At 34.6% G+C, this 17125-nt stretch overlaps 2 protein-coding genes across 3 annotated transcripts; one reads left to right on the top strand and one right to left on the bottom strand.

Moving 5' to 3' along the window:
• The first annotated feature begins 671 nt into the window (after nucleotides 1-671).
• On the top strand, nucleotides 672-11059 carry LOC145109168 (kinesin-like protein KIN-4A). Of its 2 annotated transcripts, none has more exons than XM_079046268.1 (25): nucleotides 672-785; nucleotides 877-1026; nucleotides 1115-1365; nucleotides 2730-2905; nucleotides 2986-3110; nucleotides 4018-4054; nucleotides 4135-4226; nucleotides 4328-4435; nucleotides 4727-4798; nucleotides 5028-5141; nucleotides 5243-5303; nucleotides 5397-5509; nucleotides 6154-6267; nucleotides 6338-6448; nucleotides 6544-6654; nucleotides 6728-6808; nucleotides 6879-6950; nucleotides 7378-7474; nucleotides 7575-7609; nucleotides 7755-7846; nucleotides 7996-8100; nucleotides 8572-8826; nucleotides 8929-9205; nucleotides 9757-9897; nucleotides 10569-11059. In XM_079046268.1, exons 1-25 carry the CDS (start codon nucleotides 708-710, stop codon nucleotides 10794-10796), a joined length of 3096 nt encoding a protein of 1031 aa, XP_078902394.1. In that variant the 5' UTR covers nucleotides 672-707; the 3' UTR covers nucleotides 10797-11059. The 2 variants fall into 2 exon arrangements, with proteins under 2 accessions (XP_078902394.1, XP_078902393.1); XM_079046267.1 differs by having other exon boundaries at nucleotides 5382-5509.
• A 785-nt stretch (nucleotides 11060-11844) lies between these two features.
• Nucleotides 11845-15010, bottom strand: LOC145109167 (Leucine-rich repeat protein kinase family protein). Its single transcript, XM_079046266.1, has 2 exons — nucleotides 13405-15010; nucleotides 11845-12620 (listed from the first exon to the last, which is right to left on the bottom strand). The coding sequence occupies exons 1-2, from the start codon at nucleotides 14888-14890 to the stop codon at nucleotides 12052-12054; spliced, it is 2055 nt and encodes a 684-aa protein (XP_078902392.1). The 5' UTR covers nucleotides 14891-15010; the 3' UTR covers nucleotides 11845-12051.
• Nucleotides 15011-17125: the final 2115 nt, after the last annotated feature.

The following is a 17125-nucleotide window of genomic DNA, read 5'->3' as shown; positions in this document are numbered from 1 at the left end:
TTGCAACGTCAAGGTCGCATTGCATATCCGCCCTCTCAGCCGCCTGGAGCGGCAAAACGGCGGTAAAGAATGTCTAGACGTCGTTCCGGGGACAGCTAAGGTACACACACATAATCACGACGATTCCTTGTTTATATGTAGCACAAAATTGGAACTATCGATTCAATACATATCTACAAATCAATGTCGCTGATCTCCAGCTTTTAATTAGGTTTTCGTAAATCGAATAACCATATGCGCTCAATACATGTAATCGTCTAATTGAGATTGCTTTTTTTGGTTATTCCATACATATTATTGAGGAACGTATGATCTTATTCGAGTGATTTGCGTACGATTTATGTAATCTATTGAATGAAAATGTGCTTCGTATAACGCTGGATATCAATCATTTCAACATAATTCGTTTTTTTTTTTTTTGCCATTTTCATAACTAATTGCCGGATTCTAGGAAGATAGGTAGATATGCTCTGTTAGATTCAAGGCGACCTTACAATCTATGTTACCACTTTAACGATTTTTGTTAACAATTAATGTAATCAATAGAAAAGTCCCTTTTTTAACACAAAAACAAATTTTCACATAAGAATTGATACATACCACTGAAAAGGTTTAAAAGCTTGGTTTTACAAGTGCAGGTGTTAATCGATAAAAACTCGTTCATATTTGATCATATTTATGGAGGAGGAGGTTCTCCATCAATCAATATGTTTGAAGAGTGTGTCATGCCTCTCTTAGATGCTTTGTTCCAAGGATACAATAGTACAGTTATTGCATATGGTCAGGTACTTTTTAAACTTTTTGTTAAGAAGAGAAACATTTTTTTTTTTAAATCTTTTGTTAGAACTTAGAAGTTCATATACCAATTGTTTGCAGACAGGTTCAGGCAAGACATACACAATGGGCACCAATCCAAAAGAAACTTCCCACAAAGGACTTATTTTTCAAATCATGCAAACAATATTCAACAAAATGGAGACACTGAAAAACGAAAGTGAATTCCAATTGCATGTTTCCTTCATTGAGGTATTACTAATTGTCTAATTTACTATTCCTTCAAATGTTGATGTTAATTACAATTGATTTTAACAAAAGGGCGTGTTTGAATTTTAAGATTCTAAAAGAAGAAGTGAGGGACTTATTGGATTCAGCTGTTATTGAAAGAATAGAAACAAGTGATGGAAATCCTGAGAATGTACTTCCTGGAAAGCCACCTGTACAAGTTCGTAAAGCAGCAGATGGAGCTCAGAGCCTAAATGGATCAACTGAAGTTAGTGTTAGCACACAGAAGGAAATGACAGCTTGCTTAGAGCAAGGATGTTTGAAGAGATCAGTTGCTTCAACAGATATGAACACTCAATCAAGGTATAACTATTTTGAATTTTCTTACCAAATTTCTCTCCATTGATGTTGTGATTTGTGAAAGTGAATTTATGCATGTGAACTTAAATCTTTTGAATCATAGTCTGACATGTAGATTGGAACTTAATGCCACATTGAATAAAAACCATTACATTTTTGTGCAGTTTTGCAGTTTAACAATTAAACATTTTGACAAGGTTTTCACCAATAATTTTCCAAATTAATCATTATGACTTGTTATACCATGTCAAAATGCATGGTTATTTATTGTTGAGTAAATTACACGAATGGTCCCTATGGTTTATGGTAATTTACATGTTTGGTCCCTAACTTATTTTTTAACTCTCTACTGTTTGTTTTTGTTGCATGTTTGGTCCCTGTCTTACCTAAAAAAGACTATTTTGCCTTTGATTTTTTAATTTATTTAAATAAACACCCCCAACCCCACTTCCACTTCACCTTACTTTACCTTACCTACCCCATCTTATTTAAATAAATTAAAAAAATCAAAGGCAAAATAGTCTTTTTAGGTATGACAGGGACCAAGCGCGCAACAAAAACAAACTGTAGGGACCTTCCGAGTTAAAAAAATAAGTTAAGGACCAAACGTTCAAATTACCCAAACCATAGGGACCATTCTTGTAGTTTACTCTTTATGGTTTGATCGGAAAAAGTAGAGTATAATGAAAATGTTAGAAAAGCATAACCTATATTATAGGCATCTTATTGAAAAAAAAAATTCTATATTAACTTCTTCATTGTTTAGAGTAAATTACACGAATGGTCCTTATGGTTTAGTGTAATTTGCACATTTGGTTCCTAACTTCTTTTTTTAACTTGGAAGGTCCCCATTGTTTGTTTTTGTTATGCGTTTGGCTCCTGTCTTACCTAAAAGGACTATTTTGGCCTTGATTTTTTAATTTATATTAAATAAACACACCCCTAGACCCACCCCCTCACCTTACCTTACCTACCTATCATTTTTTCCTATTTAAATAATATTCTTTTTAGGTAAGACAGGGACCAAGCGCGTAACAAAAAAACAGTAGGGACCAAGAGCGTAACAAAAACAAACAATAGGGACCTTCCGAGTTAAAAAAATAAGTTAGGGACCAAACACGCAAATTACCCCAGACCATAGGGACTATTCGTGTAATTTACTCCATTGTTTAATACCTCCCATTATTTCAATCCATACAAAAAAAAAAAAACATATATCGAATGTTTTGGAATTTTAAAGATAAACTCAATTCTGAAGTACTGATGTATTATAGTTTATTAGTAGTTATGATAGATGATAGATAACATATAAACTACTTTTCTTTTTATGAATTTTACAAATTTTACATTTGGTATATTTGCAACAGTCGTTCCCACGCAATCTTCACCATAATTTTAGAACAAAAGGATAAAAATAAAGGTGAAGAAAATCCAATCGATTGCATGGGTGAAGAGTATCGATGTGCAAAGTTACATTTGGTGGATCTTGCTGGATCTGAAAGAGCTAAGAAATCAGCAACTGAAGGAGTTCGATTCAAAGAAGGTTAGTGATAATATACAATTAATCGAGTATTTGATTGATGATTATAGCAGTTGTTTCTCTCTCTTGGTTTATTGGAATAGGTGTTCATATCAATAAGGGGCTTTTTGCACTTGGGAATGTTATTAGTGCCCTAGGAGATGATAAAAAGCGGAAAGAGGCACAACATATCCCTTATCGAGATAGTAAACTTACTCGGTTGTTACAGGTTTGTGGCAATTTGGTAATTAAAACTTGAGTAAATTACACGAATGGTCCTTATGGTTTGGGGTAATTTGTATGTTTGCTCCCTAACTTATTTTTCTAACTCGGAAGGTCTATATTGTTTGTTTTTGTTGCGCGTTTAGTCCCTGTGTTACCTAAAAAATCTAATTTGCCCTTGATTTTTTAATTTATTTAAATAAAGATCCTACTTCTACCTCACATTACCTTACCTACCACACATTATCTAAATAAATTTAAAAAATCAAGGACAAAATAGTCTTTTTAGGTAAGTCAGGGACCAAACGCGCAAAAAAAACAAACTGTAGGGACCTTCCGAGTTAAAAAAATAAGTTAGGGACCAAACATGCAAAGTACCCCAAACCATAGGGACCATTCGTGTAATTTACTCTTAAAACTTTAAATTTATTTTTTTGCCTGAAAAGGACCTTGTATTTTGTATTTTTTTCCGAAAAAAGCCCTCAAATTTGTATTTTGTATTTTTTTCCGAAAAAAGCCTCAACCTTCTAAATGCTTCCAAATAAAACATCAACTTTTTTAGTTTTTCTCGAAAAAAACCTCGCATTTTACATTTTTTTTGGAAAAAAAAATGACTAAAAGAGTCAGATTGGAAAATAATAAAAAAATACAAGGTTTTTTTCAGACAAAAAATAATTTGAGGTTTAATCTGGAAAAAACATAAAATATAAGGTCTTTTATGAGATTAACTCTATTATAAACATGGGGATAATTGTAAGAAAAACACAAAATATAAGGTCTATAAACATTAGAGATGTTGTATAGAATAATTAAATTCAACTCATATATGCTAGTAAAAACTTGGTTAAGCTATATTTATGTATCCTGTTGTACTACTTTATAAAGTGAATTGAATTGATATATGCATTTAACAGGCTTCACTTGGTGGGAATTGCAAAACTGTTATGATAGGTATCTTTATCTACCTAACTTTATAAATCTGTTATCTTGTGATTTTATAATTTATATTACTGAGCGTTGTTTATTTTTAGCTTGTGTCAGCCCTGCTGATTTTAATTTTGAGGAAACTCTTAATACTCTCAAGTACGCTAATCGTGCTCGCAATATTCAGAATAAAGCTTCTGTACGTTTAAAAAAAATATTTTTTTTCTTCACTTAATTTTTGTTTGACATGCATACTTTTATTTTTTTACTTAAATGAAATATTTTTGTCATGTTCTTCAGGTTCAAACAGAAGTATTTCCTGTTGACACGCACAAGTTGAGGCAACAATACAGGTTGTTGCAGGAGGAACTTGCTCACATGAGGGAAGCTGAAATTGTTGAAGTCCAGGTATATATTATTCTATAGAGTAAATTACATCTTTGGTCCCCGAGAATATAGCTTTTTTTTTTCAATTTGGTCCTTATTTGAGGTTTTCATAACGATTTTTCTTTGTTCCAAGTAAAATGACTATTTTTTGGACCAAAGTTCATACTCAAGGAACAAAAAAAAAAAACGTTACAAGAACCAAAATTGCAAGAAAAAAACCTTCTAGGACCAAAATTGCGAAAGCGGCTATACTTAGGGACCAAAAATGTAATTAACTCTATTTATACGGTCTCTTGTGCTACTTGCTTGTAGGATCTTAAGAGAAAAATTGATTGGCTAGAGACTACCAATACGGAACTTCTCGAAAAGATTATTGAAATGAAGGTATTGTTTCATATTCTGGGGATACTGTTGAAGTCCCACATCAGCTAGACAAAGTCTCATCCACCTCAATATGTGTTAAAGTTTACCCTCTCTCATAAAAGGCTAGTTTTGAGAGAAAATCTAGGACTCCAAATATCTCATAGTTACCATATTATATAACACATGTTATTAGAAATTAAAAAAGGTTTATGATAAGTTGCATATTGTCTCTTGTGCTAATTACTTGTAGGATCTTAAGAGAAAAATTGAAAAGCTAGAGGCTACCAACTCAGATCTTCTCCAAAAGATTAATGAATACCGCAATAAATGTGCTGTTGTGGGCCATTCTGAGACAGATTCTCGAGTATGTTAATTTACACTTTCAATGTGTATAATAAATTAATAATGGTTAGATTTTTGTTTATATATAATATCATGTTATTTTACTATTTGATTCTATCTCAGGAAGATAAAAGAGGCTCACAATACGCGAAATCTCCAGAGGCAATCACTGAACCTGTTACAAGTAAGTTTTTAGTAACAGTCTACATGGAATCTCTTTGGTTTACCAATTTTGATTTTTTTTTTTTTTTTGGAATTTAAGGTGATGATATTTCAGGCAAAAATTTGAAAGAACCTGATAAAAAAACAATAGAACCCGAGCATGAGATTCAACAGAATATGATGCACCAAGAGTTGAATAATTTGGACAAACGTTTGGAACAGAAAGAGGTGCCTTGTCTTATGCATTTCCTTTCTTTTCTGCATTGAACTTGTTCAGCCAATTTATCTTCCTCCTACTATAATTGAGAACTTGTGCATTAAATTCACATAGTTTTCATTTTTTCCAATGATAATTAATTCCTTGTGCCAATTTGAACTCACTAACTTTATGAATGTAAAAGACGTTCTCCAAATGAGATCTGTTATTAGAAAATTGTATGGCTTTCAGAGATTCCCAACGACCCGTTTAATGAAAAATAATAAAGCAAATTGAACGCAAGAATCTACGTGAAAATCTACAAAACTGAAGAAAAACCATGGACTTCCAGACAAAATAATTCATTGTACAACAAATTATTACAATCACATAGACTAATATCTCAAGCCACCCCTAATTACACCCACACAAATTAAACTCACATCTATACACTCCAAAGCACGAGATAAAAAGAAATATGAAATTAAATACTTGCAAATGTATTTGATTGTGTTCAAATTTCATATTATTGATGTTCAACGGTTGTTGGGGATCTTTGAGGCCATTTTACAACAATACTTTTACTCTGTAATCGTGTAGTTTGATTGTCATTTTTGTGGTAAATTGTTTGTTTTCATGTTAATCATACTGATCCTGTCTCCTTATCATTCAGTAGATCCCGACTTGTTTGCAGTCTGAGATGAAACTTGGATCTGATGACATGGAAGAACTCGAACAACGATTTGGGAAGAAAATCACAGCCCTCGAGGAAGAAAAAAGATTATTGCAGGTTTGATTTCTTCACCTTTCCATCTGTGATCCCTATCAGTTTCATCTCCATAGTTTTTCTGTAAATGCAGCTAGAAAGAGATGATTTGCAAGCTGAAATTACGCATCTTGAAACTATGAGTGAGCCAACATCAAATGAGCAAACAATGAATACAGAGAAACTTGAAGCAATGGAGGAGAAGGTGATTGTGATTGTGAATTTGTGATCCACATTATTGTGCTTCAATGGACCTCTTTTTAGCCAACTGCTAAATTGTTTTATTAAAACTATATACAGATTTCAGAATTGGAAAGAAAACACGAAGCACAGGTTGATGTTTTAAGGCAAAAAAGTCATGATGCAATGAAACGACTACAAGATGAGATAAGTCTTATTAAGAAGCAAAAGGTAATTTAATTCCTCACTTGCGTTCTCATAAAGTTCCCAGAATGTTTAATTTATTTATTTATTTTCATTACAGGTTCAACTACAGCAAAAAGTGAAAGAAGAGGAGGAGCAGTTTCGGAAATGGAAGGCTTCTCAAGAGAAACAAATGATGCAGGTAATATCATTAATCTAATGACAAACTATTAAGAAAATTCAAAGTAGTTATATTGTATCACTTAAATCAGATAAAAAAGGAGAGCAGGAAGACTGAAATCGAAAGGCATAAATTGCAAGCTCTATATCAACGCCAAACACAGGTAACGATTTAACTTTATTTATTTATTTATTTATTTTATTTTTTTGTGATTGTCACCTAAAATTTAATATAAGATGCAACACCTGGTATTTGTATAAAGGTCTGATTTTAGACCAAGTTTTGCAAATGACTAGAAAAATTTTATTATTATAATTTATTTGGGTTTTAATGAGCTTTTATTATGTTTAACTTTTAACTCTATAGTTATAATTAAATAATAATAAAAAAAATGTTAAAATATACCTTGTATTTACATATAACGTAATAATCATGGGGTAAGGGGGAGTCAACCAAACATGATCATGGAATGTAATCACTCATTCCATTACCTTTTTTATTTTATTCCAAACCCTTTGTCATTCCATTCACTCCAACAAGACAAACTTGTAGAACTTATGAAATCAAATAACCATAATCTTTCATTGTAGGTTCTTCAAAGGAAAACAGAAGAAGCTGCAAGAGCTACCAAAAAACTAAAAGAGTTGCTTGAATTGCGCAAGGCTGCAAGGCGAAGCGAAACTGCAGGTAAATATCTTGATCCAACTTTTCTCCACCATTTCTTTCAATTTTCACTAACTTCGTATTTCCTCTCTCTCTCTCTCTCTCTCTCTCTCTCTCTCTCTAGCCTCCAAACCAAGTGGACAAAATCGATCTGGACAGGTGATTAATTTTATAAACATTCTAGTCAAAATCCACTTAACATTTTATACATATGTTTTCTTGCTTTTCGAGCACTATTGGATGTGTCGTATTTTATTCAATCTAGGGTGTTTTAAAAGATCTGTTATTATATATCATTTTGTAGATCAAAGCTTTAAAGAAATGGCTTCACCTTGAACTTGACAAGGTGATGAAAGTGTATAAACTACGTATCGATCATGAAAAGAAAACTCAAAGGTAATCTGCCCTACAGTCTATATATGTTGAAGTCTCCCCTCTGTCCTTAAAAATGTCCTTAAAAATCTCTTATAGGGAGAAAGTTAAGGACACTGTATATTTAACATGGTATCAGAGCCACATAACGATTTCTCTTTTTACATATCTAGCAATGCAAAACTTAAAGAGGAGTTATCGTTACTTAAACAAATGGATAAACCTTCTTCTCATGTACCCAAGCCTTCAGCTTCCGCAGAGGAGACCAAACCCGCTAGGTATATATGAAATTGTTATCGATTATTTTAATTTTCTTTTTCTCTTCTTTTTAGAGATTGTTAGTGCTGCCTCTATATATTTTGGAGTCTACCTTCTCTCCCTAAGGGCTCTTTTAGAGAGAAAATCTATGATTCCACATCTCCAACTAACATGATATTAGTAAAATATCGAGCTTTCGGCTCTAGAAGTGTGTTGGTGTCCTACATCAACTAGACACGGTCTCATTTGTCCATATATATGTTGAGGTCTACCCTCTCTAGTCTCTAATCTAACATGGTATCAGAGCCTACGTCTAGACCTGCATGGGGGAATGTTGTGTCCCACATCGACTAGACACGGTCCTATCTGCATCTATATGTGTTGAAGTCTACACTGTCTGTCTCTTTAAGGGCTCTTTTGGAGAGAAAATCCAAAACTCTACATATCTACTAACTAACACAGATAACAACAAGTAGTATTGAATATTGTAGAGGGCGTTCCTTGTCACCAAATGCAAAAGCAGCTAGAGGGCGTTCCTTGTCGCCAAATGCAAAAGCAGCTAGAATTGTTTCACTTGAAAGCAGGGTGAAATCCTGTACGGCTTCCCTTGCTATCATAACTTCAAAGATTCAAGAGGCTGGGCGAGGACATGACGTTGCCTCTCCGGGACGTTGGAAAGGGTTAGTCTCGTTAGGAGATGCTAAGGATTTGCTTCAGTACTTATTCAGTATTGTTATTGATGCAAGGTAAAATATCAAAACCAGACCTTCTTTATCTCATATATATATATATATATATATATATATATATATATATATATATATATATATAATTGATTCATCTTACAGACGGCAGTTGTGGGAGAAGGAAATTGATCTAAAGGAGACGAAAAGCCAATTTGAGGAGCTTTTATCGCAACAAAATAATAATAAATGTGATCCTTCTTCACAAACAAACGCTATCCAACCTGCAAAATTAAGCTCACTAACTAAAAAATGGAAAGAAATGGAAGAACAAGCTGTGCAAAATACTCCTGTACAAAATACAAGGGACAAAACACCTACAAGGAAATCGAGAGAAACAGAGAAGCAACCTGCAACTAGTGCCTCGCTTCCTCCATTAAAGGTAATAAGATTACTTGTTCATTTAGCTAAAAAGGCGATTATGATTTTTTTTTTTTTTTGCATAAAAGCCATTGATATATATATATATATATTTTCATTTCATTCATTACCGACTGACAAAACCAGTTATCGTATTTGATTCGCTTACATGGAGAATTTTTAGTGAGGTGGTATTTGATGTGGCAAGGGAAATATCCATATAAGTGTGTTAAAGTGTAAAAAAAAGTTGTTGTTTCTTAGTGTGTTAAAGTGTCACAAAAGTGTCCATCGGTATAATACATGCTTATGTGGACATTTCCTTTGCTACATCATATGTCAGCTCATTAAAATTGTCAATGTAAGCAAATTGATGGCAACTGGTTTTTGTAGGTCAATAATGGCTGAAATGGAAGACAAAAAAAGTTAAATATTAATGGTTATGCAAAAAAAAAAAAAAAAGTTAGTAGTAGTGGTTTTTTAGGTAAAAAGATGATAATGCAACGGTTTTTCTGTAATTTGACCTTCAATTTTGTGTATTTGAGTTGAGTTTTAATTATTTGATGGTTATAACAGGGAAAGGCTCCAACTACGTTGGATATATTTGCAGATATGGGTATTGGACCTCCATTGCCATTTCCTGAATCAAAGGAAAGCGACTCTAATGCTGGAATCTGCAATCGGCCAGTCAAAGTCCTTTTTAAACAAACTGAAAAGGTGAACCGTCCACTTGCAGAATTTGTCAGCCTGATTTACATCTCACTTGATGCTCCTGGGTTAAAACATTGCAGAAATGCTTATAAAAAACTGAATGAGTAAATTATATTTTTGGTCCCCAAGTATAGTTGATTTTCACAATTTTAGTCCCAATTAGTTTTCTCTAGCAGTTGTGGTCCTTTTTAACGTTTTTATTCCATATTCCAAGTAAAATGACTACTTTTTGTCCCAAACAGTCATACTTAGATATCAAAAATGTCACAAATACTTCATTTAAGGATAAAAATTGCAAGAGAACTTTTTTTGACCAAAATTGCATACTAAATCCTTATCTTAATTTTGTGGGGCCCGTCCCAATCGATTCTCATGCCATCCAAATGGTCCCACAAAATAAAACAGGAGCTAATGACATGATAACTAATAGTTCATTTGCTATTATGACAAATATGCTCCATTAAGCGTCTCATTCAAAAAAAAAAAAAAAAAAAAAAGCGTATGTATCCCCTTTAACTTTCTTTGTTTTTTTTTTTCGTTTAATCTAGCATTTTGCTAGGTTATTCTGTTAATATATGTTCTGATGCCGCTGTTCAAAAAAAAAAGCTTCTCATTCAAAAAAAATTGCTCCATTAAGCTTTTTCTAATGGCATGAGTATTACTAATTGTTGATTCAGATGATACCAATTGCACACACGTCGATGAAAAAAGCACCACTTGAAGAACAGAAGGGGAAAGTATCGAGGTGGAGGCGAGGGCATGATGAATGGCTGATACAGTTTAAGTGGAAGTGGCAAAAACCATGGAAGCTTGGGGAATTGTTTGGAAGCACTGATCAGATTAGAAACAGTGATGAGACATTAAAAGGTCAAGATCTATCTACAAGACTTGGTCAAACCACATGATCGTTGACCTTCATTTGATGAGTTCAAATCCAGTTAGAACATCCCAAGAGAGAAAGTAATTGCGACCTTCAAAGGAGTTAGAATGTAAATTTTGTACGTATTAGCTTTTGGCCCATTAACCCATGGGCCAGTAGGATTTCTTATAATTAGGGTTACTATTTCGTTTTGTACATTTTTCATGTAAAGACAAACAAACACTGAGGTATTTTCACACGGTCAATCTCTTTCTAGTTGACAAAAGGTTACATTTCTTCTTTTGTGTTTCTCATTTCCCATTCACAAATCTCAATTATGAAATAAAAATACATGATAAAACAACTTGTCACGTGTTGGATGGATAAAAAATTACAGTTTATGTCTCATTGGCATCTTTCTTGGATGGAAACGTATGTGAAATTTACTCTATCTCAACAATGACTCTTTTGAAGAGTAAACTAGGACTCCGCTTATATGTTACATGATATCAGAGCTAACATCTAGTTCCTATGTGGTTTTAATGCCTCCTATACGAGCTCTATCTCCATAAAGGTTTTTTTTTAAGAGTAAACGAAAAACTTCATTTATATCTTATATATGATATTTGAGCCCTATCTCCATAAAGGTTTTTTTTAAGAGTAAACGAAAAACTTCATTTATATCTTATATATGATATTTGAGCGATGCATATGTGGCTTAATACCTCCTATTCTAAGGCCCTCTCTCAATAAAAGTTTTTCGGAGAGAATCATGATCTCCTCTTACATCTTACATTGTATCAGTGCCAAAATCTAGCTCCTATGCGGCTTACGCCTCCCAATCTAGAAGACCTCTCTACATAAACTCTTTTGGAGAGTGAACTAAGGACTCCTCATATATCTCACAAATTTATCCGAAAATTACACTTAATTATCAAGACAAGTTCAATTTTATTCGGGCCATATCCATAAAATCAACAAGCGATGATGGTTTTACCAATGAGATCACTTAGGGCATTCAACATTATTGAAGGTTTTTATAGCTAGCGAAGAGGTGCAAACAAAGAAAAAGTCAAAACAGAACCAGAAAAAAGTATGACTGATTAAGTGATTCATCAATTTTTTCTGTTAGAAACAATCTTTTGTATATAACAACAAACTGTAGGATCCGATCTCTTACTTCAAATTTCAGTACTTAATCTTTACAAACATTTCATATGAATAAATTCATGTAACCAGTAATCAACACCACATTGTACATCAAAAAACATGAAGCTCCTACCTCTCAAATTTCCTTCATGCTATGAGTATCCCTTGTAAGTGTCATTACCATTATCAATACTACCACTCTCTTTAATCTCCTGTAACATTTTCAACACTTGTCTCATAACGGGCCTTTGTTCCGGTGAAGTCAAGCTACAAACACCCGCCACCTCAACAAGCATCCCGAGCCTATCATCACCCACCACGTCATCATTCTCCCTCATGGCTCTCACCCATTCCGCCATGTCATCCGGAACAAGGTGTGGATGTTGGGACGGCGGCCTACCGGATAAAAGCTCCAACAAGAGGACTCCAAACGCGTAGACGTCGGATTTCGTTGTGGCTCGGTGGAATGACTTTCTCAATTCCGGAGCTTTGTAGCCCGTGGGAATGGAATCGTCGATTGAAGTGGGGTCCGCGAGGACTAGGAGGCAATAGTCGGTTAGACAGGCTTCGAAATCGGAACCGAGTAAGACGTTTGAGGATTTTAGGTTGTTGTGGATGAGACGCGAGGCTTGGTGGATGTATGCGAGACCTAAAGCTATGTCTTCCGCGATTTTTAAGCAAGATGTCCAATGAAGTGGTTTTGCCCTTGTTGATCTTGATCCTGTTTTTTCACATGCCAATTAATTAGTTTTGAGATTTGATATATTATAATTTAGGGCGATATACATAAAAACCACAATATTTTATTTTGGTTAATGAAAAACACTATGACCACTATTTTCGGTTTAGCACGTGTTAGAACCGACATGACTTCTCATTAACCTACATGACATCACATGTACTTTCAAAATAATGAAATTTATTTTCATTTACCTACATGGTATGTGCAATTATAACCTAGTAAACCAACAAATGAGAAGTCATGTTAGTTTTAACACATGCTAAACCGAAAATAGGGGGCGTAGAGGAAAATTCTTTCAAAAATGGGTGGCTTTTATTGACCAAAAACAAATTACGATGGATAAATTGGAAAAAAATTCGAAGTATAGTGGTTTTTATGTGTATTGCCTATAATTTATGGATGCGAAAAAAAAAAGGTATGTTTTGAGGTTTGAGGGCATGTAACAAGTAACTTCAAAAACTTGAATTATATACGAATAATGATCCTAATATATTTGAAATTAATTCAAAAAATTGTTTTTTTCATTTCAATGTAAATGAAACTGTACTAAATAGGAAAATACCAAACACTACCTAGAGATAACTATTTGGCAGAATTGCATCACCATGATGACTTCACGCTTACTAAACATATTTCAGTGATTAGTCATAGTCAAACCATGCGTCTCCTTTTTCAATAAAGTACACACGCTCCGGTTTAACCGAGTCAAACCCAGTGAGTCACAAAACACCGAGTTCACAACAACAGAGAAAGAAAAACTCACCATGGATGAGGTTGTAGAGGCTCCCATTCGGTTGATAATCGTAGATGACAAGCCTCTCTTGTTTCGCCTGAAAATAAGCTCTCACCGGAACCAAATTAGGATGCCGGAGTCCTCCAACCGCCTCCAAATGCCTCTCGAAAGCTTCACCGGACGTTGTCGCCGTCTTCCCGGCGTCGAGTCTCTTCACTGTTACGATCAGCTGATTATCCATGACTGCCTTGTACGTTGTTCCGATCACTCCTCTCCCTAGCAGCTCCGCCGATGCTGACATGAGTTGTTCCAGACTGTACATCGCCGACTCGCCTTCGCAGAATATCAAATTGCCGCTTTTCTCTCGGTGTTGTTGAGGTAATTCCAGTTTCTTCTCTTTGATTTCGGCTTCCTTGCTAACGATTCGCACTTCGCTTGCTGTGTTGGTTGAAATCGCATGAAATGTGCTAACGTTTCGGTTGTCGATTTCGTTTTCAGTTTCGTTTTCTTCATCTGAGCTGTAGTCAACTGATTTCGTTTGATGTTGATGATTCCTTCGTTTATTCACAATAGTGACAAGCAAAAGAACAATCGCTATAAGGATTAGGAGTCCGATTATAAACCCTAGGATTATGCCGATTCTCCTGTGCCTCCGCGTAGACGGCGGAGAAGCAAGCAGACCTTGAGACCCTACGTTTTGAAGTAGCGGCGCGGGAGCTGAAACGCCTGGAGGAGTGTCGTCGAAGAACGGAGACTTTGAGTCGCAGATTTTGTTAAGGATCTTCCCGCATAGGCCAGGGTTTAACAAGTACGATGAAATATCGAATCTCGAGAGAGCAGGCGTGACTGGAATCGATCCGGTGAGGTTATTCCCGGTGACGTTAAACACTTCGAGTGTGGTTATGTTGAGCGGCGGAAGAGAACCGTTGAACCGGTTCCATTCTAGCCGGAGGTAGGTGAGCCGGTCTAAAGAGTTCAGTTCAATAGGTAGTGGTCCGGCGAGGCTATTCCGAGCAAGATCAAGTGACCGGAGACGGTGAAGCGAGACCAATGGCAGCGGAAACGTCCCGGAGAAAGCATTGTGGTCAAGGAAGAGTGTTTTGAGGTTGGTGAGAGGAGACAAATCCGGTATAACGCCGGAGAGAGAATTGTTCCGGAGGCTGAGCACCCGGAGCTGGTCTAGTCGAGTCAAGGTATTGTCGGCAAAGATACCACTCAGACCGCAGCCTTGAAGTACGAAACGAACCACTCGACCTTGAACACATTTCGCGCCTTGCCATTGACAGTAATCAAATCGCTCGTTGAGATTGTAGAGGAGCTTGTTTCCGATGTCGGCTTTTAGCTTGAACTTGAGTAGAGCTACGGCGTCAGATGGTAGTAACGCTTCCACTGGTTTTGGGTCGACGGCGGAGGCGGAGGCGGTGGCGGTGAGGAGGAGAAAGAAAGACAATAGATAGTGGTGGTGGCGTTGGCGGTGGCGGTGGTGGTGGTGGAAGGGTTTTGGTAGGGCGCACATCGTTTGAGGAGTGGACTAGGGAAGAGGACTAGAGGAGAGTAGAGAAGTGAGTTGTCTCTTTTTGTTTGCTTCGTTTCTTTTTCTTTGTGGAGTTGAATTTTCCATCAAACAGGGGAAAATGCACAACGGGAATCAAGGTCAAGAAAATGACAAAACATACTTATGCTTTAACTAGTATAATATTGCTTAATGAAAAGAAAACTAATGTTAAAATAGCAAATTTTAGTTTTATGAACACATCTAGTTTAGTTAAGGTTGTCTCAAAAATAACTAATGAAAAGCTCATATAGAAAATTGAAATGACATGTTTATACTAAGAAAGATATCATTATCATAATCATAATAAATAATAAATGTATGTGAAATACCTTATGTTTTTATAGGAGAAATAAAAATAAATGCCAAATTTTGGGAAATTTTTTACAACAAAATTGACATTTTTTTTACTAACCATTAATCTCGCATTGATCCCGCTGTGCCTTGACAACGCAATTTTGTCCTCTCCTATTTAAGATGTCTTTTTAGTAAAAAAAATAATAATAAAAAAATTCATACACCTTTTTTAAAATACCTCTCAACCTAATGCTTCTTGAGGATTGGAAAATAAGGTGAAAAAAAAGAATTCAATAAAAATAAAAAGTTATAAACTCCACATTAATATGAACAATTTTTCATTGAATAATTTTTATTTTAAATAAATAAATTATGTTTTGTTGGTGAGGCAACTAGTCCAATTTCGTATTAAACGATTTTTTAATTTTTATGATGAACAGTGTTTTATAGTATGCTTATTGAGAAATTGGTGATTATATGGTGTAAAAAATAATCAAAAGATAACTATCTTTGTAAATTGTTGTTTTGTGATATTTTGTGGTGTTTTGAAAGGATACTTTTTGAGTGACTGGTACAGTAAACAAAGAGCGCATACATCTGATCTAGTGCTGCCTTAAAAAAGGGGCTACTTTTGACACTGTTACAAGTTACAACATGGTATTTTTGTTTGATGCTCTTTTTAATATAAAGTATAAAATAAGACAGTAGTTGGTATAAATTAATAAATAACCACAGTTTCAGTAGTAAATACTAAATAGCAGTAGCACTTGAAAAATTAATCATATTGCAGCATGACATAAAGATTGTAGTTAAAAGTCATATATATTTACATGTGAGTCAGAGGCATAAGTGAGGGGAAGGGGGTCCCTTATTCGGAAGTATTAGCGGGAAATGAATGGAGTGTGGAGCCATCTCTCTTTGGGAAAGTAGGAATGCAAAAAAAAAAAAAAAAAAAAAAAAAAAGCAATAGGATGTGAACATGACTAAGGTTACTTCACTCGGCTGTTTTGCGTTATGTTGCCTTTTTGATATTTTACAAAATTTTTCATTTAATAATAAAAATGATAAGATATTAATCTTATTATTTTAAAGTATAGAGAGCGAGGTGGATGTACCAAGAGTTTTTTAGAACAGTTAATTGATGTTTATATAAAAATTTTAATATAAATATCTTGTTTTTAACGAGATTTAACCCTCAAATTTTGTGTGAGGATAAAACTTATAAATTATAAAAATATAAAAGTAAAATTCTATATTTTCATCAAGTCAAAATAATGTGTGCGTTGCATTGATTACCTACCATAAAAGCCACTTGTGTTGCTCATTTGGATCTTTTGTTGTTATTGCTTTGAATGTGGAGTAAACTAACACCCACACTCTTGGTGCAGAAAGAACAATCATACATTTTATCCGGGCATTAAACAAATAGATTACTTTACAAGAAGCAATCTCAAACCAACATGCATTAGTAAAACAAATCATAAATCAGTTCAGATCAAAGGTGTAGAACAGAGAAGTTTTATAACAAATAGCACTTGTAAGTGCATTAATACACGTTCTATCCATTTCCATCTGATTTGTTTAAATCTAAATATGCTACTTCTAATACAACGTAAGTTAGATTTTGGAGTTCATACTAGAGTTAGATGAGTTACGTGATGCACCAATGAAGAGGATCATGATACCACGAACAAACAACATCCATGCAAATCATTTACCCTTTTCATCTCTGAGAATATAACTTTATCCCCAATCATAATACTCAACAAATTCGACAAAAATCATTGCCTAAACGGTGCTGCTAGATTTTGAAGGCTAGTTTTTTATCAAGAAGACAAGAACCGACTCCCAAAATTATGAGGAAGACAAGACCGTTATAAATGACGTGGGCTGACAAATCGG

This window comes from Lactuca virosa, chromosome 4 (assembly GCF_052849685.1).
Source record: "Lactuca virosa cultivar CGN04683 chromosome 4, Lactuca_virosa_CGN04683_v6, whole genome shotgun sequence".
NCBI classification, from domain to species: Eukaryota; Viridiplantae; Streptophyta; class Magnoliopsida; order Asterales; family Asteraceae; genus Lactuca; species Lactuca virosa.
Note: the sequence above shows the minus strand (reverse complement) of the source record. Positions and strands in the feature narration are given on the sequence as shown.